Source organism: Dermacentor variabilis, chromosome 2 (assembly GCF_050947875.1).
Source record: "Dermacentor variabilis isolate Ectoservices chromosome 2, ASM5094787v1, whole genome shotgun sequence".
NCBI lineage: Eukaryota > Metazoa > Arthropoda > Arachnida > Ixodida > Ixodidae > Dermacentor > Dermacentor variabilis.
Window position 1 is genome coordinate 183,084,082 of NC_134569.1, and position 27,763 is coordinate 183,111,844.

Sequence of the window (27,763 nt, forward strand, 5' to 3'; positions counted from 1 at the left end):
ACGCAAGCCTCCCAAAAGCACCTAGACAAGAACCTTCACGGTCAGCCAACGTGTATGCGCGCCTTGCTTTCCTGGAAGCGGCGGAAACTACCACCAAAACACACTGCCGTGCCGGCTGTATAGATATATATATACCTATTGCCTCGTGGCTGCAGTTGGCGTATAGCAGAGAACAAAAAAGAGAAGTAACAAAGCATAAGGGTAGCAGAGGAAGCAGCTCATAAACCGCCGGCACCGTCTGCAATCTCCTTCCTTCTTCAACGAGCCCGCACGACACACGATTCTCGCTCCACCAGCTATTACAAGACAGCTCGAAATAAGAGACGTGCTCAGGGAAACACAGAGGACACAAAAATGTCCCATTCGTTAAGCCTCGCTTTGTGAGTCCTTTATTTCACGATGCTGTCATCGCTTCTACTTATTAGGTTTACTTCATTCAAATAGTGTGTATATATATATATATATATATATATATATATATATATATATATATATATATATATATATATATATATATATATATATATATATATATATATATATATATATTAGTGGGCGTGGCTATGTTTCGAGGTCAGCAGCATCAAGGACGCCTGTTCTGGCAACTGGCCACGGCTGTTTCAAGAAATCAACATCACGTCCTCGTCATGTTTGATGTCTCTTGACCTGCTCTTACCTCATTCCACTGTGCAGGCCAGAGGATCGTGGCGCAGGTCGATTTCTCTGACTTTCCTATAGAAAATCATCCTCTCTCAACATCAACAAGGCATCCGCAACAACAGGGCTCACCGCAATCGTTGCCGTTCCGCACGTTTTCGCGTCTGCGGCCTTTAATAAGTGTCACCGCGCTGTTCACGACGACAAGGCGCTTTCTCCTCTCCCCGCTCCCTTCACTCCTGCGCGCTGTCGCAGCCCGATGCATTCGATCGTACCTCACAGTCGGGCGCATACTGTCATATGGCGGACCATGCCATTTGCGATGCGCGAATCGAGTACGGAGAATTTCTACCCAGCCTCCCCATTGGAGTCGCCTCCAAAAAATATTTTTTCGCGCTTTTCCATTTCCAATATAATGGTACAATGTAACAAAGACAAGTTTTTATGTACGCTACATGCAGTCTCATGTGCAGGATGAACGCGCGCCCATAATCGGCACACGTCCCTTACTAACTTAACAGAAATCACAAGCCACGCTTTCACCTCCTGTCCGGGATTTCTTCGTTCGAGCGGCACCGCACGACTCCTCGATGCGAAGCGAGGCGACCGACGAAAACAAGAGAACAGCGCCATCGTTCCCGGAAAGCATAAACTGCCAGACCAGTACAGCCTGGCAAACATCTCGCGGAAGTGCTCCACAGCGCGCTAAAAAAGGTCTGAATATAATCAGAGGCATGCTGTTTTCACTCCCGAGCTGCTATATTAATAAAATGTATTGACGCATGCGTAAAGCGTACGCTGTAACCACTGTCGTGATCCGCGTCTGGAAGCCCGTGTTTCGATCAGGTGCGAAACATATAGTCAACACGTCGATGAAATCAATTAAATTAACGCACTCAAACGCTACGCTTCGTCACACGACCGCACGGTCCACCGGTGAAAACCAATGCATGTGTATTTACCGCGTGAAATGATTCAAAGCCACCACCGCGTGACGGCATGGGCGCTCGGCGACGAACTCGGAACTGGGCATCCATGATCAAACTGGCGTATAGAGAAAGGTCGAGTCCGTCAACTATTGCGAAAGTAGTAAGCTAACTATTTCTTCGTGCACGCGCTTTAAACTTACGCTGTTCAAACGTGTTCCAAGATGCTTGGCAACCAACGTTCTGGCGAAAGTTGAGAGCACGTATTGTGGAAACAGTAAGTGCCGAGTAAGAAATGAACGTGTGTTCTTTTCCATTCTGTAACCGAAGCCGTGCCTACCGTATGCAGGCCGGCCCTAATTCGCATGGGTTTCTCCCGTGCTTCCGAATCTTGCCGGCAAGTTGTCGACGCCGCTCATCGCGCGCTGTGTTACTGCAGAAAATAAAGTTGCTGCTGAAAGAGTAGTTGTTTTTCTTTCAGTTATCTCGAGTAGGCGAGTTGCCTTTGCACGCACAGGCACCATTCGAGACCTAAGAGTGCCCATCAACTTTCAACGCGTCGCGTGGGTCTGGTTGATCGTGGCATATTCGCAGCCACTATCATAAGCTCATTTTATCCGTGTTAACAGCCCTTTCGATCGAATTATTTCACGGTTCTTTATTTTTGTAAAAGTTGATGCCCGAGTGCCAGATAAGCAATGTTTAGACGAAACTCGTACCACGTAAATTTTAGGAGCGCGAAAACTAGCAAAGCGTGTTTTCTCGGAGCTTCGCAGTTATACCTGAATTGGGATGTACGCTGGTGCGGCCCACCGCATGACACATGGAGACACCTCTGATTGTTGTCGCCTGAGTGATAAAACATAATTCAAGGCTAGACATTCAATAATAACATGTAACGTGTATACGTTACGTATCGACAATGTTCAGACTTGACTCGTCTCCTATTCCTACCGTGGGCAGAGCTGCAGGAGCGCCTCTAGGCGCGTTGCCGTTCGATATTGCGGCTATATCGAAGCTAAAGGCTTAGTGACGACCACGCCAAGAAGTTTTCCCATTCCAAACAACTTGTTGACACCTCTCGCGAAAGCGCGAAAACTTGCCACTCGGCGTCAACAGCGCGTTCGCCGTGCGTCCTCCAGCGTGATCCCACATACCAGCATGGCACCGCACGACAGACGGCGCTGCGATCGCAAAATGGCGGCGACTTCAATAACACGGTCTATGCTAGACGTGACCGGCGACACGCGGGGTAAAACGGACAGCAAAGCTGAATGCGAGGGTGCAGACTGCAATGCAGCGCGGTTGGAGTAAGCCTTTCATTTAATTATTTTTTTCTCGCCGGTTCTTTCGACTGGTACTTACAACAGTAAAAATAACGTTACGATCATCAACTTCGCTTCTCGCAATTACTTCGTTTTCTTTTTTAATTCTTGCGTACCGATTGCCCCCCCCCCCCCCCCCCTATGGCCCGTTCCATCACTATCGCTGCGCTCCCTCCCCCTGCCTATGTTTTTTCTACGCGGAGCAGGGAGCAGACGGTCGTACACAGTTCAGCAAAAATCTAGGCGTATATATAATTAAGCGAAGTCTGCGCGCTTTTAGTATTTATTTCCCATGGTTCCGCGCAGAGGCATAGTTTTATGCAATGAAAACACGGCTTCAGCGAGGGAACACAACTTCGCGGGCATAATCAAACGACTGACTGGCACGGCTTTACAGTGTTAAAATAAACAAAAACTTATAAACGAACCGGTAAGCTGCCTAACAAAGCAAATACTTGCGAGAGATTCGAGCATTGCCGTCTCGCTGCTCTCTCGGATCGGAAAATTGTGTTTGGCTGGCGCAGCTATAGGAACGGTTTCTGCGGGGGGAAAAAAGTTTGCGCATGCCTCACGGAAAGGTAAGCAAAGAGAAGCGCTTCACTGAATCTCGTTCCGAAGCGAAAGTTCGCGGCGGGGAAAAAAAAAAGAGAAATCAATTTCCCTCGATCCGGCGAAGGGAGGGTGGATGGAAAGGGGGAGGGGTTGCGTGCATATGATCGACGACGTCGCCTTCTCCTGGAGCGCGCGGCGCGCCTCGACAGTTTCTGTCAAAGCACTGTGCCTCTTTCTCTTCCTTCTTTCTCTTCCTTCTTTCCTTCCTTTCTTTCTTTCTCTTTCTTTCTTTCCTTCCTTTGCAATTTCCTGCACTGCAGAATAAAAAACGACTGAGTCGCGGCGAGCGGCGTGCGCTTTTGTGTGGCGAAAGCAACAGAGTAGTCAGATCTCTATATGCGCGCACATGAGGAAGCTGCAGGTGTGCACATATGTAAACACACGAGAGTCTCCAATGCCTACGATCGCCAGCTCTGCCGAGTTCAAATAAAAGAGCGAGATATTCTCCAGGCACAAGAAAGTGGCACCGACACGCGGGTCATATTGATTGGATGCGAAACTACACACCGCGTGAATCGGCCGGGGAAATGGTATAACGAAGAAACGGGCAAACTGACAGCACCCCCCACCGGAGAACGCCTTGCGTTACTCTTCCCTTCCGTATCTCCGTTTCTTATTCTCTGCATCGCCCTGTGCGCTTCGCCCGCACATCACTTTGGTGCGAGCCAATACGCGATTATACTCGGGGGAAACAAATAAACAAGAAAGAAAGGAACAAAAAAATAAATTGCTATTCTGTAATGTATGTCTCCGAATGCCTAGTTCAGCTAAAGAGTGCCAAAAGATATTGGCTCTGACATCACACCTCTTCTAAAATGCTCCTTCAAACACTAGGCATTTTCTGGTACCTTCCTGTAGTGGAGGGGCTGACAGAGGCGCCAGCAGCGACGGACAGCATTAAGTTAGTTTTCGCCGATCACCTACAAAAAAATGGCTCGAAATGGTTTAAGCGACCGAAAGGAACGTGGTGATCAGAATTATTGTTTCATTGGCTTCGCCTTACTGTGTGTGTCAAGATGTTACTGTGATGTTGAGCTCAAGAAGTTGTTGTTCAGTCCGAGGTGACGCGACAGTCGGAAGACCTACCCTCCCTCCCCCCTCTTCCGCACACACACTGTTTGCTAATAACGGAGCCCAAGTTTCTAAACATGGTGCCTATGTTTAGCAATTGGTATCGTCGATGCTCGCCGGTATAGTTGACGCATACTACACCACAACTGTCAAACGGGTCACAAGTCTCGGACACCTCTGCTATGATGTTTTGGACTGACGCGACTTCTAAATAGTTTGGCCATACTCTGTCGCTCGGGGCTATATAACACCTGTGCGGACGGGGCGGCAATGTACAGGGAAGGCGGCAGACCCGCGTACGGATCGCTGCCGAAGCTCTCTAATTATCTCTAATTATTATTCGTCCTGCAGGTGGCGCACGCCAAAACGCGATGCCCATGCTGGCAGAAACTGCACGGAGCTATAAGCCGGAAGCTACAAGGAAACCGGGTCACCTCGCGACAGCACCGGGCATCGGGTCGAAAAAATCGATGTCTCGAAATAGGCTAACCATTCACTTACACGGATTTAAGCGGGCTCCCAAATTTTCCTTTATTTATTTATTGATTGATTTATATAGGCATAGGCACACTGCATGTGACCTAATGTCTGATTGGTACCGCTTGGATGACAGGAATGTGGGAAGGTATCTAAACTGTGCACTTGAGCAATATTCCCGCGCACAACTCCTGCTTGTATTATGCCACAGCAATAAATGTTCATGTAAAGAAATCACCCCCGTTAATGGGCGATTATCTTATTGTAGCTATGAAGACATTTATGGGTGGTAAATACCCTCCTATACAGTTTCCCTTCATTCACCTCTACAGGTAAAAAAAAGAAAGAAAAGACGTATGCCACATTACAGTGATCGGTTTTCTTAAGCGAGCTTTCAATGTTTGTGCTTTTGAAGGTCACGAGCTCAAGCACGGTCAATCATGTACTGCTCGAGTTACTTGCCGTAAATTTCTACAAGGTAACGCAGACCAACATCAAATGTCAAATAGCGCAACTTTCACAACATCATACCTGCAACCTGTGAAAATTCGTAGAATCACGCGGACACCCCAGCAAAAAGAAAAAAAAGGAAAAAAAGAAGAGAAAAAAAAAGAGTGGGAGGAGAGGAGGGGGAGACACCAGCACGCTTATATTCTAAACACTTGCTCTGAGCACGCGCTTTTTCAGGGGTACATACGTTAAAGTGATTTCACCTTACGAGTAGCGCACAAGCCGCAATAACCACGGTACAGCAAATTGTTTCTATAATAATTCACAGTGAATTTTTCAGCTGATCGTTGAACTTGTTCGTATAAGCTCGTTTGAACCTTCTCTTACATTCTTTCACCGTCAAAAGACTTCCAACGGAAAGTAGGGAACGCATGAGCAAGACGAACCCTTCTCGTGTCTTTTCTTTTTTTTTTTTTTTTTTTTTTGAAGCCTAAGCTCCTATAAGCCCAAATTCTTCACGCGAGCACTATTTTCAGCAAGCAACGAAGCCCGCGGAATAATCGTCGCCCAGAAGAGGGCGCTGCCAGGCAACCCAACTCTGGTCGAACCGGACGACTCGCAGCAGACGACTTCCACCGGCTGCGCAGCCAGTGTTCTTGCTTTTCATCGAGTGACAAGCGACATCTGCGACTCGCCGGTGTGGGTCGGCTGATCTGGGTGGTCCCTAAGGACCTACATGCCCAAATACCACGACGCCACGCCCTTCTCTTCCACTGCGTCATCCTCCTCCTCCTTCTCACTCTGCTTTTTTTTTCTCATTAACTTGACATCAAGCGTTGAATGTCCCCCACGGACGCGGCATATATAGACATCTTACGCTCGTTTTAATTAGGAGAATCCCTCGTGCGTCTCGACGGTCGCTCGTTTGATGGGGCCACAGATAGAGACGCAAGCCAAAACAGAAGCCGCAAGAGCTGGATATCACGAAGGTGGGGAGGGAGGCGTTTGGGGTTTGGTCTGAACGCTGACTACCGCTGAAGATTATTTCACCCGCTGAAAGCGTGCGCAGCAACTTGGGAGGGCCAACGAGTTTGCGTCCACAGGCTCACACTAATGGCAGACTTCGCGTCGCAATGCGCTCTAAGAGGGACCGAAGCCGTACGCAGAGAAGACTTGTCCCGTCTGATGTTTCGTCTCATTTCAATTCCTTCGTTTTTACCCTCATAAACAGTCGCAATTACAGAGGGCGGAGGGCACGTTAGCCATGAAACACGCGTGTCTACATAAATACGGTACAAAACAATGTTTTTGTTTGACAACGCAGAGTAATTAAAGACGTAACGATATTACGCAATAATACAAATATAAAAAGCCAAGAAGCTTAACACTGCTACTTCAAAAAGATCGGAATGCAATTACACGCAAGACTGTGTTAAGTTCTTGAAGTGCAATGAGATTAGTTACGGAATGTTTAAAATGACACTCATTCGCGATACTCGCAATAGTCATGGGGCAGCTGGTTTAACTCAAAAAAGAAAAAAAATGCAGTTTTGTACTAGCTAGGAAACAACCTTTTGCGCATGACACAGGCGGCGCACGCGATACGAATTGCGGAGGAGCTACAAAAAAGAACGTCAATGTATTGGTTGTCGAAGTACATCTTATGGAAGAGAGTATTATTATAAGGCTTCATATCTCTCGGGCAGTTTTCATGGTAAACAGCGTAACGTCAAGGGCGGATTTCATAGGCGTTACTGTCGCTGTGGTGTTGTGACTACGGCGATGATGTAAGCTGGAACGCCTGCTTCGTCTGCGACTGTCTCTGTACCGGTGCACCCAGAGGAATACAGCTCCGGAAGCCGTAGCTGGAACGTATGATCGCTCTGGGGTCACGCGGCGAAATGCACAGTTCCTCGAGCGCCCGTCGTGCTCCCATATTTGCCGCGATAAGGAGTACGACGACGCAACCGAGAGCTGCTGCAAACAAGTGCACCTAACATTACACGTGAACGGGAGACGCACCTGGCAGGAGAAGGCATTGTTACACATAAACCACGACCTTAAGAGAGTGTCCCTAAATATGGACTTCCCGCCTGCCGGATGCGCTGCATATCAGCTGCGTGCTGCAAAGCATGCCTAAACAGCCAAGTTCTTTTTCTTTCTTTCTTTTTTTTCCGCAGTGTAGCGGTTTCCTTTAGATTAAATCACCCGGCAACGGCGAGGTATTCTGGCTGGAAACAATCGTGCGCTGGACGCTTAGCATTTCACTCGCATCCGATGCAGGCCCACAGCGTAGCGTTTTCTGGCCACGAAGACTATTGTGGCTCTTTTTGTGCGTGCGTGCGTGTGTGTGCGTGCGTGCGTGTGTGTGTGCGCGTGTGTGTGTGCGCGTGTGTGTGTGCGCGTGTGTGCGTGTGTGTGCGTGTGTGTGCGTGTGTGTGAAAGCGAACTGGATATGCGACTGTAATAAGTGCTTAGTTTCCTTTTCTTAGTTTTTTTATGCGCACCTACATTTCTGTCCTTATCCTCCCCGTAATCTTCACCTTATCCCGCTCCTTTTCTTCCCCTCTCTCTTTACCCCAACGCTGAGTAAGCTTGCAAGAACACAATAGTTCAGGCCGACCTGCTAAGCTTTTCTTTTTTCTCTTATATCTTGTGGCTGAGAATACGGTTGAGTGGAATGATTATTTCCGCAAGCACGCGACCAGGAAGTTCTTTCGGCGTCGTAGAGGAGGGTTTTCTCTCTCGAACCCGTACTACCGCGTTCAGGCAGATAACCCCGACCAAGACCCGACTGCGGTGCGTTTGTTTATGGGTGCAGCAGATAGTTGTTGCTGCTTGCCTTCTAACTATAACCAAGTTGCTGGGGGAGACCAGGCGATCCCGTGCGGCTTGGAACTTATGCGCGCCCTTTACCCGCCCAACGCACTAGCGGAAAGAATGTGCAATAATAACCAACGTAACCAGCGTCGACAATAGACGAGCCCGGCATCCGGCACGTCCACGACAGACACGGTAGCGCAAAACCAGCAGCCAGCGTACAGAGATGCAAAATACTTGTCGCTCTCTTCTGGGGGGACAGTTGTAAGTTTGGCCAAGAAACAAACCCTCGCCGCTCGGCGGAGGCACGTAAGGGGGTCTCGTTGCGCGCCGGAATCTTTTCTCTCGGCGCCTCCCGAAGGCCTTTTTTTCCTCGACCGGTCGGAACGCAGACTGCGTCCGGAGCCGTAACCGCGTGACGAAGCTGGAACGGTATGGAAGCTTGAAACCGCACCGCGACGACGACGACGTCGTGGAAGGAAAAGTGGGAAGAGGTGGCTCGCCCTGCTCGAAACCAAAGTAAGCAGGCACATGCAAGGCAGGCGATGACGCGGAAGCTGTAACGCGCTCGCATTCCTCCATGCGCGAACGCTCGCTTCGCGGGCAAACAAACGAACGCCACACGTTCGAGCCCCGGAAAGAAACGACGCCCCGAGAAGGGTGAGGGAAAGAAAAAACTGCGCGCCGCCGTCCCGGTGGCGAAGAATGAAAGAAAAAGCGCCCGAAGACCGCACGTCTGCTGCCTGCGGATCGAGCACTGCGGCGGCCATGGACCCGCGAAGAGACGAACTGGGGCCGACCGCGGCTAAAGTTGGGTTCTCGCGCCGCCACCGCCGCTGAAAAAAGCCGCCACCGTGAGCAGCCATAGCGCAGTTGCTGGCCGGCCGCCAACGTTGCGTTCCGAGCGCCGCGCCGCAGTGTCTGGCAGCACAGGTCCGGGGTGCCATAAGCCAGCGCACCGGTGGCTGACTGCGGCATCCCAGCCATCACGACGACCACGATGCCGTCCGTGGTCGTGCGAGTTCGGCTCGTGTGAGAGCGCGTGAGAGAGCACGCCCGTTGGCCGCGGTTCAGCAAGAGCACCACCGGCGCATGAACTCCGCGGTGTGTTACTGAATTCCCGCGACTCGTGCCAGCGATTTGCGCGAGAGACGAGCTGCAAGCACAGCCCCGGAGTTCTGCTCCGCGCGTGACGTCGACGCCCGCCAAGTGGCCGTTCAAACCCCCAACGGATGGGCTCCTTCGTGATCAGATGTTTGTCTCAACTGGCGGCAATACATATGCGAACTCCTGCAGACACACGCGCGGGTTGCAGGCAAATGTGCTGTGAGACCTTACACGTAAATCACAAGAACGACAGAGATGGCAAGCGCCGGAAGCTCTTCGTAACCGCGTTTGCCTGCTGGTCATTAAATACAAAATGCGAAGGTAGCTTTTCACGCAACACCGCCTGCCAACTGGCAAGCGCTCGCTGTCGCTTCATTAGTTCCAAGACGGGTTCGAGATCCACTGGCGCTGCGCACACTCCGGTCACTGGTGCCTGCAGAGCACACTGTACTTTCAGGAAGGGTCATCGGGGGTCAGCCGCTGAGGGAAACATGCCCTGCTGGTCACTTGTTAAATCAATGGCTACGGTCCAGCAGTGAACTGAATGTTTAATTGCTTGCTTGCTTGTCTGTTCGTTTGTTTCTAACTGGGCCACTGATTCCAACAATTCGTACAATTCGACGGCGTATGCCAGGTTCTGACCGAATGATGACCACTCGTCTTTTGTATGTCTTGTACTCTCCTCCAACCTGACAACGTACAGGATAGTCGCATGATCGCCAAGCTTCAGTCTTTCTTTGTCTCTCCGTCTCTCGATCTCTCTCGATAAGGACTGATCGCGGATTGCAACGTCAACGTACAGTGTTCTAGCAAAGGCAGCCGGCCGATGGCAAATAGCACTTACGAACGAAATGTTTTGTGAATCCAGCTCCTTGAGCCGTACTGTGTAGACATCCTTTTCCTCAGATTCTATCCTTTTCAAATCGCCCACTGCAACGAGTGGCCAATACCAGGCGATAACGTGGTGTCTTGGCAGCCAATAATGATGGGAAAATAGAATTAAAAAAATAGTCTTACGTAATCCCTATCGACAAACGTTCTTACGCCAGAACTATTCCTAAGGCGCCAACCAATCTCGGTGTTGGTCGCGTTGTTCAGGATTATACTTCAGTGCAGAAATGTTCTGGAGCTCCTGGACATTTCTGTGTTTTATTAAAACCAGAATTTTACTGACAAAAGCGTTGTCCGGAGACTATCTATCTTTCTATCTATCTATTTGTTTGGATCTATGCATCTAAGTTTGCATCACTATATTAAAGTGGAAAGTTGGGCGAGTTGGTACACATTCATAATGGGAACAGCGCGCACAAGACGACGACGGAGTGAAAGGACACAGGACAGTGAAAGGACACGGGACAGCGCTCGTCCTGTGTCCTTTCACTCCGTCGTCGTCTTGCTCGCGCTGTTCTCATTATGATTGCATCACTATTTACGAAGGCGGCTGGCCAATAGCAAAGAGCCGTTATGAACGAGAAGCTTCTTGAATTCGACCGCTTGTTAGGGAAGCGGCTAGAACTACTATATACGAGTACAGAAGGAAAGGCGATGGCTTCGTGCCCATAAAATACCCAAGTATATCAAGCAGGATAACGAAGCACCCTTTTCTGCTGGCTGTTGCGTTTCCAATGTCTTTCCTGTGTCCTCGTGAGGCGCAAACCCTTTCTGTTGCCTAAAGCAAGCCGAGAACGGCGATTGGCCAGTTTTCTTTCGCAAGGAAGATTGCAGCACGTTGACAAACGCACCTGATGAAAAAGAAAAAAAGAAGAAGGAACGAGCTAGGCGCAGCGTGGTTTTAACGCTCCGCTGCTCGAGCAACGTATGCACTGCACGTGCTGCAGACTAACGCGAGATGGGTTTCCGCCTCCAGTACATTTACTGCGCGCACGCGCTGCCGTAACGAAAGGGAATAGCGTCTACGAGACACGAACGAAAAATGAGTAATAACGTAAAAGATAAACTGCGCCTTCGACGAAAGGTATATTACGGAGGAGGCTCTTTAACGTGGCGGAGAGGCAATTATTCCAATTGCGTCTGTCAAGGAAATTGCACTGTTTCCTGTACCCTTATTTATTTTTTTTATGTTTTTTCCGGTCACGGTCGTGTGCGGTCCATTCCCACGAGGTCTTTTTAATACTTCGCCCGAGCCACTGTCTTCGTTACGCGTTGGGGTGGCTCCGCTGAACAACGGCGTTCGAGAAGCGCAATTCTGAGCAGAAAAGAAAAAAAAAATAACGCGGTGGACGCAAAGAAAGACGCGTTCACACGGTGCGTCTCCCATGCGGCACACAACCGGTCGCCGGATGACCGGACGCCGCGTCCCGTGTGAACGTCCCGGCGATGCCCTCCTGAAGACCAGCTCTGAAAGGAAGGGTGGCGGAACGTGGAAATCCAGTAAGAACGCCCGCATTTTGTCTTTTTCTTTCAACTTCACCCGCCCATTGTTTCTCCGAACCAAAAAGTAAGATTCGTTCGGTTCAGTGCCTGGGCGACAGGGTGCTCGCAACAGCCACAACCGCGGCCGAATGGCCAATGCCCTTTTAAGAACCTGAATTAGCAAAAAAAACATTTTTAGTTCGTGAGTGTTGTTCGTAAGTTTTTTACGCAAGGATTCTTTGTAAGCGAAAAAAAAAATGACAGCTAATTCTGATGCTTACATCGTGTAACTGCCTAATACTTTGCTATTGCTATCAATTCACCTTTCAGACTGTACTTTAGGTAATTGCCGAAAGCCAGCAAGGTAAACTGTTGGACGAGTTGGTACACGTTCACGAAAATGGGTGGGAATACGCTTAAATAAGGAAAAGAAGAGCGAAAGAAAGTCGACAGAAGAACGGACTCGTCCCTTCGTCTTTCTTGCATTTATGTTTTTCCGTGCGCACTTATTATTTTTTTATTTTTTCATACGAAGCTCTCGAAAGAGGCCGCCATGACTTACAAGTGCAAATTAGCACTTTCCCACACGGAACGAAATGCAATCTTGTTTAGCCCATACTTTACGAACGCGACTGAACATTCTGCCGCACACCAAACACCCTGAACCACATGGTATAGGAATGCGACCAAACTACCGAAATTCCCCTTCTCCCCACCCTACATACCGGAGCAGTGGGGGAACCAGCTCACCAGCCCCAACCCATATGGCCAGCGTCAGATGGTGAACAGGGCAAGGCAGCCGGCCATGCCACACGGTTTCCTCAGTCGTGCAGGGAAGGCGACAAGCCAAGTTCGTCTGCTCTCAGTAGAGTTCCATCACCGTCATCTTTCTTTTAGAAATAATTCGGCAGACACTTAAAACTGCTTACGTGTGGGAATGCGAAGGCATTATACCGTTTGTACACCTCGGAACGTCATGAACGCGCTCATTTTACACACATGACGTAGCGCCAGCCCCTCCTCATTCGCCAGCCCCTCCTCATAGGCCACGCCTTTAGTTAGCCAGAAGCATGGAGCCACCGCGGCGCCCTTATCGTAAGCCCGTGTTCGATTCCCACCCACACCGAAATGTACGAAATGTTCTTTTCAAAGCCATTATTTACGTTGTTTACAGGAACCTCCCCGAGAAATTTGACGTCAATCCGAGAATTTTTTTTTTTTTTACGTGCTTTTACTCAATGCGACGTCGCCGTTTGTTCTTCGTACGATCTTTCGGTCACGCACACGCCAACGGATTTTCGCGTTATGGAGCATATAATAGTTTCCCATTAAAATTGTTCGTCTGGCTCCCGATAACAATATCAGCGGCGAATATTCGGTGAAGTGTTCCCGGAACTGAGACTAGTGGCAGACGATACACGTCGGGGAGAGTCGCTAAGATGCCTAGCTTGTTTGACTGCTGCCTTCACATCATTTCAGTTTATCCTCTTTTTGTAGCCGCGCGGACTGCTTTATTATCGACACGGTCCTCCTGATTAAATGGCGTGAGATTCATTGATGCGTTTTTGAAGAGTGCTAGCTTTCGTATAGTGGAGCCTGAAGATACGCAAGGCGCTAGAAAAAAAAATACGTATAAGATTAGCAAGAAGACACGCTACCTTCAACTGCGACAGCTTGACATGCCACTGGACCTCTCCTACTCTGGGGCGTTTTGAGCTGGGTCAATATATACACCACCCTACATAGCGACATTCGTTCGCGAATTTTATCTATTTCATCGGTGATCGCATTGGTAACGAGTTGCGTTTTTGTTCATGTAAAATGACTATAAACGGAAAAGATAAACTTTACTTATGTTCGTTTAATAATTTTTGTTACTACAGTAATTACCTTTAAATTGGTCCTTCTGGTACGTTTATGAAATCCACCCGACTCTCGGAGAATCCCACTGAGCAGGTAGACGCGACACTTACTTTAATTTCATCGCCACCACCGCGATTAATTAAGAATTAAATTGTGGGGTTTTACGAGCTAAAAGCTCGTTCTGAGGCACGCAGTAGTGCAGGACTCCGGAAATTTCGACCCCCTGGGGTTCCTTAACGTGCACCTAAGTCTAAGTACACGGGTGTTTTCGCCCCCATCGAAATGCGGCCGCCGTGGCCAGGATTCGATCCCGCGACCTCGTACTGAGCAGCCCAACACCATAGCCACTGAGCAACCACGGCGGGTTGTCATCACCGCGATAACATCATCGACCTTCTTCCATGAAGTACTTAGTTCGATTTTCGTTGTGCTGCGAGTTATCGCCTTACTTTTCATTCGTGCACGCGCTCAAGATTACGTTTCCTTTTTATTCTGACAACCCGCCTACTGTAACCTAGTAGCTAATTTCGCATTTCATAAATTCAAATTTATTACTACAGTTCCTCCGCCGAGTAGGTGCGGGTCGCCGCAGCACAAGGTCCACGTTGTTTTCCACGGCGCCTCTAGCAACTGGCACCTCAGGACCTGCGCGCGCATCTCTACACGTGCTGCAACCGCGACGCAACAGTCCAGAGACTCGCCCTCGCATAACGAGAGCGCTGCCTCGCACCGGGAACTTCCTCGACACGAACGTTGCAAGCAAAACGGTGGTTTTCCTTTGCAAACGTAAGAACCGGGAGAAGCTGGGGTGCGGGAGGTGGGGGTGTTAGCGTTTAGAAGTAGACTTGTAAACACGCAGGAGCCGGTCTCGGCTTGGGGACGCGGACAGGCGTCTTCAAAGTGTGCGACGAAACGGCCCTACGGCGAGCCTAAAGCGAGCATCGGATGTTGTACACGTCTAAGGTCGGCGTGCGCAAAAAAAAAAAAAAAAACCAGGGGGGGGGGGGAGCGCTTAAAAAAACACCAAAGAGAAAAGTAAATTGATTTGTGTTGGTAAATTACGCTCGTAGAATATCGAGAAAGATACTCTTTAGCCGAGAGACAAGGTTTTATGAACCAGAAATAGTGGCAGGGACGCAATGCGAGCGTCCGACGAGGCCATGAATTAGCCGCACCAGTTCATCGTGACGTCACAAATTTCGACGCCGTTCGGTCGAGTCTAGGTAACTTTCTTTTTAGCGGGCGATATGGGACTACATCGTATTTTGATGGAGCCAAGGACCAAATTTAGCATGTTTTGAGAACGTTCACTGCATCACAATGGCCAATATGCGAGATAATAGTTTCAAATCATTGACGTCACAGTGACGTACCTGCGTGCGAGTTTTGGCATGAATAAAAAAAAAGAATTAGAATCTTCCTTTTCATGTTTTTTTTTTTTTTTTTACCGTAATCAACCCGTCACCGGGAAATTAACAAACATAGAACATTGAAAGAATACTTTGTAAATGTTCACTGCACCGCTCGCACGTCCATCACAGCCAGGGGTAAAGAAATATGGAAATCAAGACACAGGCTTCTCGTCGCTCTTCGTATTATATTACAAATGTCAACCCAGTAAGGTCACGCAGGACGATGCGAAATTCCAAGCACGTGACCGTCACTGTGGCACGCAAGGAGACGTCACCACTGTCTTAACGCGCAAGAGGTGACAGGTACACAGTGCGTATTTTACAGGGGCTATTTTACAGTCTACTGTTCATGCGCATGCCTGAGAAGCTCACTGCGTTAGCGCGCGCAGTCGCAGATCGCTCATACCCACTCGTAAAAGCTGGCTTCTCCGCAATCGCGCGCTTTCTCAGGAGAAGCCCACCTTACGTGTGCTTTTCTTTTTTTTCAAGCGACGGCCCACATTTTGGAAGTATTTACGTAACAAAGGACGCTACCGTGAAATCTTTGTTATATATAGACTAAAGGGGCACTGAAAGAAATCCCACCAGCGGCTCCGCATTTCCGAGATCAGTTCGCGACTGACTTCAATGCGCGTTCGCTAAGTTGATCTAATGGCGCCGTCTGCGCAACTCTGAACATGACTGCAGCGTCTTCGTGGTGCAGTAACGACACGAAAAATGGGGCGCCGTAGCCACATTGATACAGAAGATAAACGACGTCTTATTTTCTTTTAAAATTACTTTGGTGCGCGTAGCGCCCCGGGTTCTGTCTGCCTTTCACCCGAGATAGTTCACGTGTGAACGCGCAAGTCTATCGCCCGGAGCAGCCTAGTCACGCGATTAAGGCATGAAATTTTAGATTGTTTCTTTAGTTTTCGGCCAGAGTTCGAAAACAAAAGTCGGAATCCGTAGGTTGTGAAATAGCTACACGTCTTCGTCGATAACGAGTACGTTTATGTGGGAGGAAGTCCGCTCAATGACGGTTAGTATATATGAACTGTAAATACACACTTGGTAGCGTTCCCGCTCGTATTTTTTAAGAGATGTCCATATCGGTGAAAACTCCACTAGATTCCACAAACTTAAGCCGCGTACACTTAAAAAAAAATCGCATCATGAAGATCGAGCTTTTCCGCACCTGACGACCTCTTGGCTCGTCAATAAGCTCGCTTTGCGAAGCTGACTGGCTCAATAAAATACACGCAGTGATAGCTCCCGTTTTAGAACGCAACAGGTGGGAAACATTAAACATCGGCGTACGCATAACATTGGTCTGATAACTGATACGATTCGCCAATCCGGCGATTGTGCACTCGAGCCTTGCGACATGGCGCGGGCTCGTTAGGTTTGTGACATTCCTGCAACATAATTTCGTTCGCGAAATCACGCACCCGACCGTGCTCCGATCCCCTTGTTTCCCCGCCGTGATTCACAGCGACGGATTACGTTACCAAAAAAAAAAAAGAAGGCCACTGATGCATGTATATTCTTCGTACGTGATCTGTCAGCACCACATTCACGCGTTAATAACATGTATGTGCCTTTCAATCATCTTGTTGCAGAACGGAGCTGTTTCTCAGACGTAACCTGTCATCTGCACACATATAATGCGCCAAACGCTGTCCCTGCAAATACGTGACCATGACCGGCCGCGCCGGCTTAGTGGCTCTGGCAATGCGCTACCAAGCACGAGGTCGCGGGATCAAATTCCGGAAACAGCAACCGCATTTTAATGGCGGCGAAATGCAAGGATGCCCGCCCGTGTATCTTGCATTGGGTGCACGTTAAAGAACCCCGCCAGATGGTAAAAACCCCACTACGGAGTTCATCATAATCACATTGTGGCTTTAGAACGTCAAACACCGAAATTAAATTTAATTTCATCATCATCATCATCAGCCTGGTTACGCCCACTGCAGGGCAAAAGCCTCTCCCATACTTCAACAACCCCGGTCATGTACAAATTGTGGCCATGTAGTCCCCGCAAACTTCTTAATCTCATCCACCCACCTAAGTTTCTGCCGCCCCCTGCTACGCTTCCCTTCCCTTGGAATCCAGTTAATTTAAATTATTTTACTTCAAATTAATTTAATACGTGGCCAAGTTATACTGGCGCTATAAGCAAGATCGCTTCGCTACCCCTCCCAGAAACGCCTCACTTATATAAGTGCTTACGGAGTTATGTCAACATAGCGTTACTATTCTACCGTTACCCTTTACCATTTTGCGCCAAGTACGCACGGGCGGTCAAATACTGCGCACGCGCAGCCTACGGTTGCCGATATGGAGTGACAGTAGAACGGTAACAAAAGCAAAATGTTTTAAAGCTCAACATGTACCAGACTGTGCCTCGGAGAACATCACAGAAGAATGCCTCGCAGCAGATATAACAAACTCCAGCGCAATACTTTTTTTTTTTTTTGCGAACATCGTTCATAATACAGCGCAGAAGTGTTGAAACTCGGCCGAGTTGGTGACGCTTCATTTCGATGGCGTTCACAGCTCGCACGCATTAAGGAAAATGTAAGCGACAGGTCGCCCAGACATCGTGTGTCCGCCGTGAATGTCTTCACTCTTATGTCTCACCGGCGCCTCGAGGATGCCGCGTGGAGGACATCGGCGCTGGGAGACGCCCGCGCAGACACCCTTCTGTATGGCGGAGCTAGGCCCCCGGCGACGGTGGCACCTCGGCATGGCAAAAGAGAAAAGGGGGGAGGTCGTCGACCGGCGCGGAGGCTTAACTATAAACGGGAGACGCCGGGATTAAGAGGCGATCGCTCAGAATCCGCGGAATGCGGTTCCCAGCGCGCTCCTACAACACGTCGCAACAGCGCTTCCTCTCCCTCCTTTCCGCTTTTCTTTCTTTCCTTCCCACGCCCAAACGGCCGAAGGTAAAAGAAAAGGCACCGAGCGCGACAGGACGAGCACAGCATCCCCAGGGGGAGGGCCCGCGCGTAATCTCTTCTCGCGCGGCGTGCCGAAGAGTTCCTCGATTTGTCGGGTGTCTCTCTCCTACACCGCGCCCGCGGGAGTCGACCGTCCAGTTCCTCTTTTTTTTTTTTTGTCTCTCTTTCCGCCTTTTTGTTTTTTTTCCTCGACGTAGGCACAGCCGCCCACCCCGGTTCGGCATGAGCGTCGGTGGCGCCCACCGCGCCGGCCACTCCGTGTTATCTCAATTCGGACATTCCCGCGATGGCGCGGGCCCGACCCGATCCCGACGACGTGGCTGGGCCGCGTTTAGCCCGCAGCCGGCCTGCGGTGGGGCGCGCCATTTTGTTTGATGGACGCGCTCACCGCGTACGGGACGTCGAAACTCCGTAGCTTTCGGCAAGAAACGCGATCGCGCAGTGCCAGGCCGAAATTGGCGGTGCCGCCTTGCCTATAAAAGGGCCGCCATCATCCCCTGCTGCAGAGTCGGTTCCGGGCGGTGAACTCATCCCGCTACGTCGAAACAGCCTTACGTAACTTCCGCGTTGTCCGCCCCTTCGCATATAAGCGGATTAGCTCAGATTGCAACAGCTCGGTAACCGCAGTACAAAAATCATCGTACCGCACTTTGGCGCTGCTGTCAATGCGGAGACTCCCACCCTTCGCCCTGTTGCTTTTAAAAGGAAATAAGAACATGATAAATAAAAAGCAGGAAGGTTAAGCAGGACTGAGCCAGTTTGGCTACCCTGCCCTGGGCGAACGGGAAACAGGGGGAATATTATAATAAAGAGAAAGAGTTGATGCGCATTAGAGTCGCCGACGTATTCGCAGCCTATTAGTGAATTGCCACAGACGGTCGGCTCAGTCTGGAATAATCGCAGCAGCGCTTTTGTGACCTCCTGCAGCTGAAATGTGCGAGACGATCGTTCCAAGATCCGTCGCCTTGGTTCAGCGCACTGCGTAGGGCAAGCCGTTCATGTTCTAAGGCCGGCAAGTAGCTTAGAAGGTGTCTGTCCTGTTTGTTCGCAACCACAGACATTGGGATCTACTCTATCAGTCATGATCCCCACCAAGAAGGACGGTAAGCGTTGCCATAGATACAACCAGACCTAGCCACGCGAAAGCTGTCGGTAATGACTCCACCCGACCCACAGTTATCGATTGCGATGTAGTCTGAATGCCGTCATGACACGCACAGAAACGGTTAACGCCGAGGACGCAATGAACCGAGGAGCAACAAGGCTGTGCGCCATCCGTCCGTCGTATATGTCGCCCTACTAGCATGCCCACACGGCCCACCACTTGCACTCCTAGCTCCGTACCGCGAAGTAAATCCCGGTGTCTTGAATTTGACACAGAACGTAACGCCTTAATTCAATGGACTCCAGCGTAGAATAACTCCCGCACACGACAGCAAGTGACACTAGGTCCCAACGAGGACACCGCATTACATAGGAGGGAGGTGTTCCGGTTCCTCCCTACTTTCAGCAACGATAGGGGCCGCCATCGTGCTTTGCTGCGCTGTAGGACAAACAACTATTCCAAGTGCCGTCAGCGTTTGGCTTGGTACCGGACGAACGGAACGCGTGAGAGGTTACATACTCAAAACCCCGTAAGCCGTACTCGTAGAGCTCATTGCGTACACCAGCCATGTTTTACTGTTCCATACTATAGCTTAACCACCGGTACGGTTCACTTCACCTGTGCCGCTGAGCATGTTCTTATCATCATTATTATGCGCAAATAAACGCGACAGCCCACTGCAGGGACGGGCATTCTGCCCTTTGGCTCAGGCCAATCAGCGTTTGAAGAAAACAGCAACGTGGTACACCCGAAATCGGCTGACACAGAAAACGTTTTATCCGGCAGCACTCGCCAGCTGGCCAAGCGGAACGGCCGGGGGTCCCCTACCGTCCTTGTCGTTTCGCCTGTGAAGTTATATAACCGCACCCCACACCTCGCGTTCAACCACTCGCTCTAAAGCGGGGAAAAAAATTAAAAAAGAAACGCGCGCGAAACCTTCAACTGCGCAGCGGAGCACTCCGCCACGCCTATATCTGCTAACGCGCGCGCTGTTATCTCAGCTGTATCCCGCGTCGCAGCACTGCAGTCGATGCCTGAACGAGCGCCTTCGCGGATCACCCAAGTGCACGGCGCGTGTTCGCCTCGGCAACATTGATTAATTAGCGTGCCGCGCCCAGCCGCGCTAGCACTTACCCACCTCGAATCCACCTCTCGCTGCTCATGAGCCGTCAATCTCGGGGACTTGCTCCGGAGTGCGACGACGCTAGGCTAAGCCTTCGTCTACATGCGGAAACGTTCCTAGCAAGGCGAAACAAGTCGTCCAAGGGTATCACAACGCTTAACGCGCGTTGTACCACCCCCGCTGTATCGTTGCACGCCACTGTCGCCAGCATGGCCGCAATAAATGGTGTCCAGAGTCTACGACCACCTGTCTCCGGCTTTGTACGTGCATGACCTGCGGGGACGTGGCGGGTTATTTGCCGAGGCGTGCTCTCCCACGACAAGTGTCGAAGCTTGCGGGACTGGTACAGGAAAGTAGGGAAGTAAAAAAAAAAAAGCTAATAACAGCTGTCGCGCTGCGCTGCTGACCTCGGCGCGCGAATGGGTTTAAATGAACGAACACATCCGGTAGGAACAACAGCGCCTACAAATTTGCGGAGCCTGCAGTATACATGCTACCGCCAAATATAGGCCACCTAGTGAAGCAAATCGATGCTTGTAAGAGCGCGGTTAAATGAATTACCTACCCGTTAATGTCCTCGTAACGCAAGCAAAGCGCTTTGTAATCAGGTATTAACTGTAAAAAGTGAAAATAAAGCAAGCAAAAAATGCTTCGCGCAAAGACGCCCGACGGTCTGCGCCAGAATATCGGAAAGAGATTGTATCTGGCGATCTATATTTTAGTCGCTTAACGCCCAACAGTAACCTAACTATCATATAGTACTGCGTGCCAAAAAGAAAATAGAGATAAGAATCTTAGAGACTGGCAGGCCTGCGTCGTTTATATAGCCGAGAAAACTTGAGGCGTCCTCAGCCAATTGTATTGGCAGCAAGCCGCGAGACAGCGTAACCAAAAAAACAAAAAAATAGAAAGAAAAAAGACTCCAACCTGGACAACGATAACAATAAAAACGAAAAGAAAGCATGGTCAAACAAACAAAAAGTCTCTAATACACAACAGCGAAAAACTTTAAGGAACGAAACCGAAAATCCTCTAATAGACGAACGCAAAAAACGCGCAATGAAGGAAAGGAATAGACCTGCAATAGACAAAATTAGAAATCGTATACGTTCATCCCTGTCACGAGTCGATGGCGCGAAATTCAAGAGACCGCAGGCGCGGTCTACGCATCGGCGCGCGCAAGCTCACCGCGGAAGAGGGCCAGGCTGTCGTCCAGGAAGCGTCGCAGCGGTGCCGTGGCGTCCCTGAGCCGGAAGCGGAAGTGGTCCCAGGCGGCCTCTCGTAGCCTCAGCTCGGTGTCTTGTGTGCAGCACGTGTTGAGACCCGAGGCCAGCGGACACAGCGTCAGAGACCCGCCTGCACCGACACAAAGAGCAACCACACAGTGTGCGTTAGTACGCCGCAGTAAGTGCATCGGCGCGTTGAAACCGGCTAGAAAAACCGTGCTCAAAAACTGCGCATTGTACAACAAAAGCGTTGTCCACTACGTTCAAAGGACGCTAAAGCGGAATACTATTATATTAAGTTATACTAGTAAATTACCCTTCAGAAATAGCAATGTCGCCACTATTACACGTTAAAGAAGGCTTCCCTCCCCCTCCCCCAAAAAAAAAAAATAAGAAAGAAGGGGAGGGCAGAGTAGAACGCAAACGGTGGGACAGGTGGCGCCACTTGTCCTGCACACGTTCCCGCGACTCAATTGATTATGGACAGCGTCTGATCACGTCAAGTTAAAAGCTTATTGGTATAAAGACGGTCTATACAGCATCCTAAAGAAGTCAGACACTAAACATTTCAAGCTTCGAGCACTGTTACTTCGCTAGAAAGGTCAGACAAACAGCGCTGCGGTTCTGGCGCAAAATTCTATAAAGGGAAGGAGGGGAACCGACTTTCGTGCTAGTCGGTCCACACACCCCTCTCCCTCAGACAGATACAAAAAAGATGTTCGGCCTTCTATTGCTGCCGCTACTTTCTCAACTCTTTTGCGCTAAGTGAAGAAAAAATGAAGCTTAGAAGGAAAACAAAACGCACGTAACCGGTCTACACTGATTAAGCGTTGCATTAAAGTGTATACCTTGAAATGGGATTGCTTCAACAGTGGTTCACCTTAAATTACACCTGAAGTATACCGTTCAGGCAGTTTACTCCTGGCACGGCACCCAGTAAAGGACCTCTTTGCAGATAACCGTGCATACCAAGCCGTAATATTATTCTGCACAGGCGACCTGGTTCGATGCCTTGTCTTACATGACACGTAGACCAGCCCTAACCGATTAATATACGTTGGCGTCACAAATAAATTCAGGGACGATGAGAAAAGTCACAGTGGGGGGGGGGGGGGTCTCCAGATCTTGAACGTGCGTCCAAAGATCGGCACACGACGTTTCGCTGATCGGAATGCGTTCGGCGCCTCCGGTGGGATTCGAACACGCGACCTCGCTCTTAGCAGCAGAGCACCGCACGTGTTGCGTCATCCCGGCCGGAGGACTCATCCCATTTCAGAGCGATCAACGCCTGGAACGTCACATCGATTCACTCAGCGCACACTGCACATCGTCTACGACGTGATCGGTGACAAAGTGACGACACGTCGCCTTGTGAGGAGTTCAAGCACGAAAGAATCAGAGCGCGGGAGAGGGAGGAGCCCGACTCTTGCTTCCCAATTCCCCAATGGAAGCACGGCACTCGCAATCTGACTGCTTTTAATTGTAGACCGCGCGCGGAACGACCCGTCAAATCCGAAGCACGATAGAAAGCGTTCGTCCACATCAACGTCGTGACAAAGTGCAGCTGAACCAACGGTAGCCGCTCCAGAGCACGGACAGCGGAGCGACAACCAGCTGCCGCAGAATGCTACCCCAACGGAAACGGCCCGGTGCGCCGTGTAGTCATTGACGCTATTAATCCGCAGCCAGGAGAACAAGACCTCTAAGCCGAAACGCAAAAAAACGCCCGCGTCCCGTGTGCATTGGGGGTACGTTAACGATCCCCCTGTAGTCGGAATTATTCTGGAGGCCCCCCGCTACCACGTGCCTCACAATCAAATCGTGGCTTTTGGCACGTAAAGCACCACAGTTCATTCATTCATGCATTCATTCATTCATTCAGACATTTAAAGCGCGGGCTGCACCAGCAGCGCCCGCTCGCTGGCTCGGACGCCCGTGCACACGCTGCCGCTGGCGTTAGAACACACTCCACTCGTTGATCCTCTCTTTTCTTTCTCTTTTTTTTTTTCTCCCGGCGCGCGCGCGCACAGGACTGCGAAAATGAGGCAGCGCACGCAATACAAGCCGGGCTCTCTCTCTCTCTCTCTGCAGGCGCGCATTCTCGCACGCGGGCCAGCCGCACAGTCTGCCGCGGCAGGCCGCGCGTTCGAAGCCGGCGCGAACGAACCTCACGCGCGGCCGAGCCAGACGCAACAGCTGCTGCCGATCGAGGCGGCCAACCGTCTGTGCGAGCCACGCACGCACAAGCACGCACATACACAACGATGCGCGAAAGCCCACACGGCGGCCAAGTGCGCATAGAACGCAAAAACCCGCGCAACTGCGGCAGCCGCATGCAGCGGCGTGGTTGCCGCTCGTTGTATACCCTCGCCGCGAGCTACAACGCGTATATTCCCATTCATATTATACGCAGCGTGCATACTGCGTTCCGCGGAATGGCCACAGTCGCCCGCGTGCTGGGGAACGCTCGGAATTTCGTATCCGGCTGCCCCCTTATACACGGCACCGTATGGGCCTCGGGTACACGAGGCTGGCGTCTCGTTGCCAACGCCGGGGTGCTTCGCCATCGCTTTAAACCGGAGCCCCGTAGCTGTTCTGGGATGTTAAGTGCCAAACATATATAGCTTGACGCAGTCCCTCTTTGCATTCCAAGCAACGCCCATACTGACGCTTTTAACAGCCCTTGTAGCGCACGAAAAAAAGAAAAGGACATAATGGAAATTCGACAATCGATTTTGTGTGGTTCCTCACTTTGTTCTGCAGCACAGTATAAACTGCTGTTCGCTTCGCCCCCTCCCCCCCCCCCCACCCCTCACCAAGAAAAAAGAAAACATGTTTGCAGATTAAGAAAACGCAGTTAAACATGCAAGGTCGTAAAGATAACAAATAAACTTAATTGCTAATCTACAAAACATTGTGTCAGACAATAACCAAAAGTATCTATTTATTGACCATATCAATGACAAAAGGTTAATCGCATTTTCTCTCGTCATGTCACACTGCACTTAAATAGATTTATGTGTACAATTCGGATACCAGTAAAAAAATATATTAAACCAATTTAAAGCCATTATTCCGAGTTCATTATAAGAAGTCGGGCCTACATTTCTACCATTGCGAAATGTGGTAACGTAGAGGCCCGCTTCCAACTATTGTCGGCCTCTTTAGGCGCTGCGAGTCTGTCTTCGCCGCAGGGCACTACTATCATGCAGCGAAGCAAACAAACACTTTTTCATTATTTTTATTTTTAATTCATTAGTGCTGCTAAATATGCGCAGATGCCTGCCAGCGGCGCCGGCTACTCATAATGCCGAAATGCAACTACACTAATATAACGCGAAGAATGGGGGAAACTTGAAGTGCTTAGGAACACGAGAGCAGTTTATGTGGCGTAACTACGCGGACGACCTACAGCCATTAGCTTCCGGACGCGATGTATGTTCGACCACCGTTAGAGCATTGACGCTATCATTGTATCCGTCGCATTGAGATCACGCGCGGGGCCCCCTCCCGGCTACCATGTTCCCACAAAAGTGAAACGCTGAAACACTGCGATCAGACAAGCGCTGAAATGATTTGCACGAAATCTGTTGCATTTATTTTATCGGCGGGAACTACGACTACGGGTAAGCAAGGAGACAGACGCAATGACAAGAAAAGCGTTCAGAAAATGCTGAAGCACCTGGTAGAGTCAATGCGCGTGATTCTCGGTGGTCTCCAGAATGCGGCCGCTAAATGAGCCCTGCAGGTGTCTAGCCGTGCTGGAGCCGCTTATCGCAGCTGCTTACATGCTGTAAAGCATCTGCTTGGCGCCTGTGTTGCTCACGCAGAGGAGGCCCACACACCAGCTTTGTCTTAGCGTATTTATCTCCAAGTTCACTTGAACTAATGAGTACAGACAGGATATGGAACCCGTTAGTGGCTTCATGGATGAGATTTCTGAATGTTTATCATCAGAATGTTGAACTTGCTTTCGCCGTTGTGCATCCCTCTATGTCATCATCATCCCTCATCACAGTTTTGTGTCCCCGTTTCCCTTTCCTCTGTGCAGAGTAGCAGGCTAGAGCGCGTTAGTTCAGGCCGACCTCTCTGCCTTCTTTGAAATAAATTCTCTCTCTCTCTCTCTCAGGTAACAGCGTCGGCAGCCGTGTTTGGTTTAGTGCCGCTTCTGATTTAGCGAGGCCCCATCTTCTCAGGCTGTGCGTGGCTTCTTGGTAAAAGCGTAATTTACTATTCACGTAGCTTAACATAATATTCCCATCGAGCGTCCCTCTAATGCCTGATAGCTGCCTTCATCTGTACGTGACTGCAATCTTCCAGTGCGAGCGCGCAACCGATTCAGCTGCGAATGAACAAACTGTCAGCGAACGCCTTGCAGAGCCAGTTTTGCGAAGTCACGAACATTTTGTTTTACTGTACACAGGGCTTCGAGGACACGGCTCAGAGCCTCTTGGCCGCATATGCTCTTCACAACACGACACACGTTGCGAGTACTCAGGTCAATTGCTCCCTTTCGCAAAGCGAAATAGAAGAGGTCAGCAAGGAATTTGTCCACTGGAGAAAGCAACTCGGGATCTGTGAGAGGAAGGCATCTACTACGCATAAATACATCGAAAAAAGAAACAGAAGGGTAAAATAAAAACTAAAAAAGAACGCATAGCCTTTGACTCCCAACTGTCGTCTGCGCATTGCGTCTAAGCGTTAAAGAAAAGAAAGAAAGGAATAAAGCGGGAGAGTGGTAGGCAGTGGTGGGGGCAATACATGAAGGACGGCCGACATTCCGTTGCTCTTTAACTTGCGCGAGTGATGGGTAACAGATGCATCAAAGGGGTGTCCCCGATTCTCAAGACGTGACGAAAAACAAAAATGACTGATCGTCACCCCGAACGTCCCCCATCCCGAAACTATACGTTCCGCCAAGACCAGCGAAGACAGAAACGCCAGGGACACAAAATATCGCGCGCTCCTCTACAATCTCCTCCCTTCCTCCGTACGTCGGCAAGATTTCCAGCGTCGCTGAAAGACTCGCAACACGATCTCAATGGATTCGCCACACGCCAGCCCGCATACGCGCGCTGCTAAAATTTCGCCACTGCAGCTGAAACAGTCGCGGAAGAGAGAAAGAGGGCGGGGGGGGGGGGGGGGATCTGCCCGTAGCGCAGCAGCTGTGTGCCGTGGCAACCCGGCCCAGTTGTGCCTAGTTGTGCCCCGCTTGCCGCTCCTTCCTCCGCCCGCGCAGTGGCCGAGCCGCCCACGAGTTCTGCCGCGGCCGTGGCGCGCGATTTTCACTGCGCATGCGCGCGGCTACGGGGCCGATGATCCCGCTCCAGCTGAGCACGCAGTCTCGCATGGACATCGCTCGCGCGCGATGTCCATGTACCGCCCGCCATCAACGCGAGCTCGATTCTCGAACAAAGCGGTCGGGGGCGAAAAAAGGCGCAGGACGCGCTCACTGTGGCGAGTGACGCAGTGCCACAAGCTTTTTTTTTTTTTTTCTTTGCGAGGTTCTTGCTGCTGGAACATTATCGACGCCTAGGTCGAATAGCGAACAGCCATCATCAGAAGGCTGGCATCCTCTTAAAGGAATCCTTAGCGAACGCAGGGTTAAGGGTAGGTTAAATTAGGTCTCGTATTTAGTTCCTCTTCGTACCGTTTCGTGCCACCTTTTTCTTTCTTTATTCTGGAACGTGAGCCGACTTGCTCACATAGTATACACCTATACCGGTTCTAGCACTGACACCAAAATTTGTACGATGAATACTATCGGCAGCCGGAGACACAGTCGATTTGGCGTAGTATCTTCCAAGTATTCAGGCGTACGAAGTGTCCCGATTTCCACTCGCGTTTACGTTACGTTAACACTGAACACCACAGGGCGCTGTCAAGCGCCTCGCTATCCTTGCCAATCTATTGAGCACAGAATAAGGCTGCCAATAGCGCCACATTTAATTACACCCGTGTGCGTTACTCGCAACATGATTTTGCCACAAGTCAATGCCCTCATTTATAACAAAAGTTGTCTCGCGCTGGCACGTGCTCCAGAGCCTCTGCGCATGCGCGAATGGCTCCCAGATGGCTAGTACAGATGCATCGGGCTTTGCTAAAAAGTCCGGCTCCCATAAAGGGGCTAAAGAACAGAAAAAAAGACACCCCACATAATCAAAAACAGTCTGAACAGCTCGCATTCGAAAGGACCCAAGTGGACCACATGCTAACGCATTAGTTTTGCTGCGGGAAACTAGGCGCAATCAAGCCATCACAACAGACAGCC

General features: G+C 50.2%; 1 protein-coding gene across 1 annotated transcript in view; it reads right to left on the reverse strand.

Annotated features, from left to right (window-relative positions):
* The window catches only part of LOC142572990 (glypican-5-like), a 144,975-nt gene that overhangs the window by 53,412 nt on the left and 63,800 nt on the right, over positions 1 to 27,763 (reverse strand). The window contains exon 2 of the mRNA XM_075682476.1: positions 21,455 to 21,622. Within this exon, the coding sequence (XP_075538591.1) occupies positions 21,455 to 21,622 (168 nt within the window). The remainder of the gene's footprint in view (positions 1 to 21,454; positions 21,623 to 27,763) is intronic.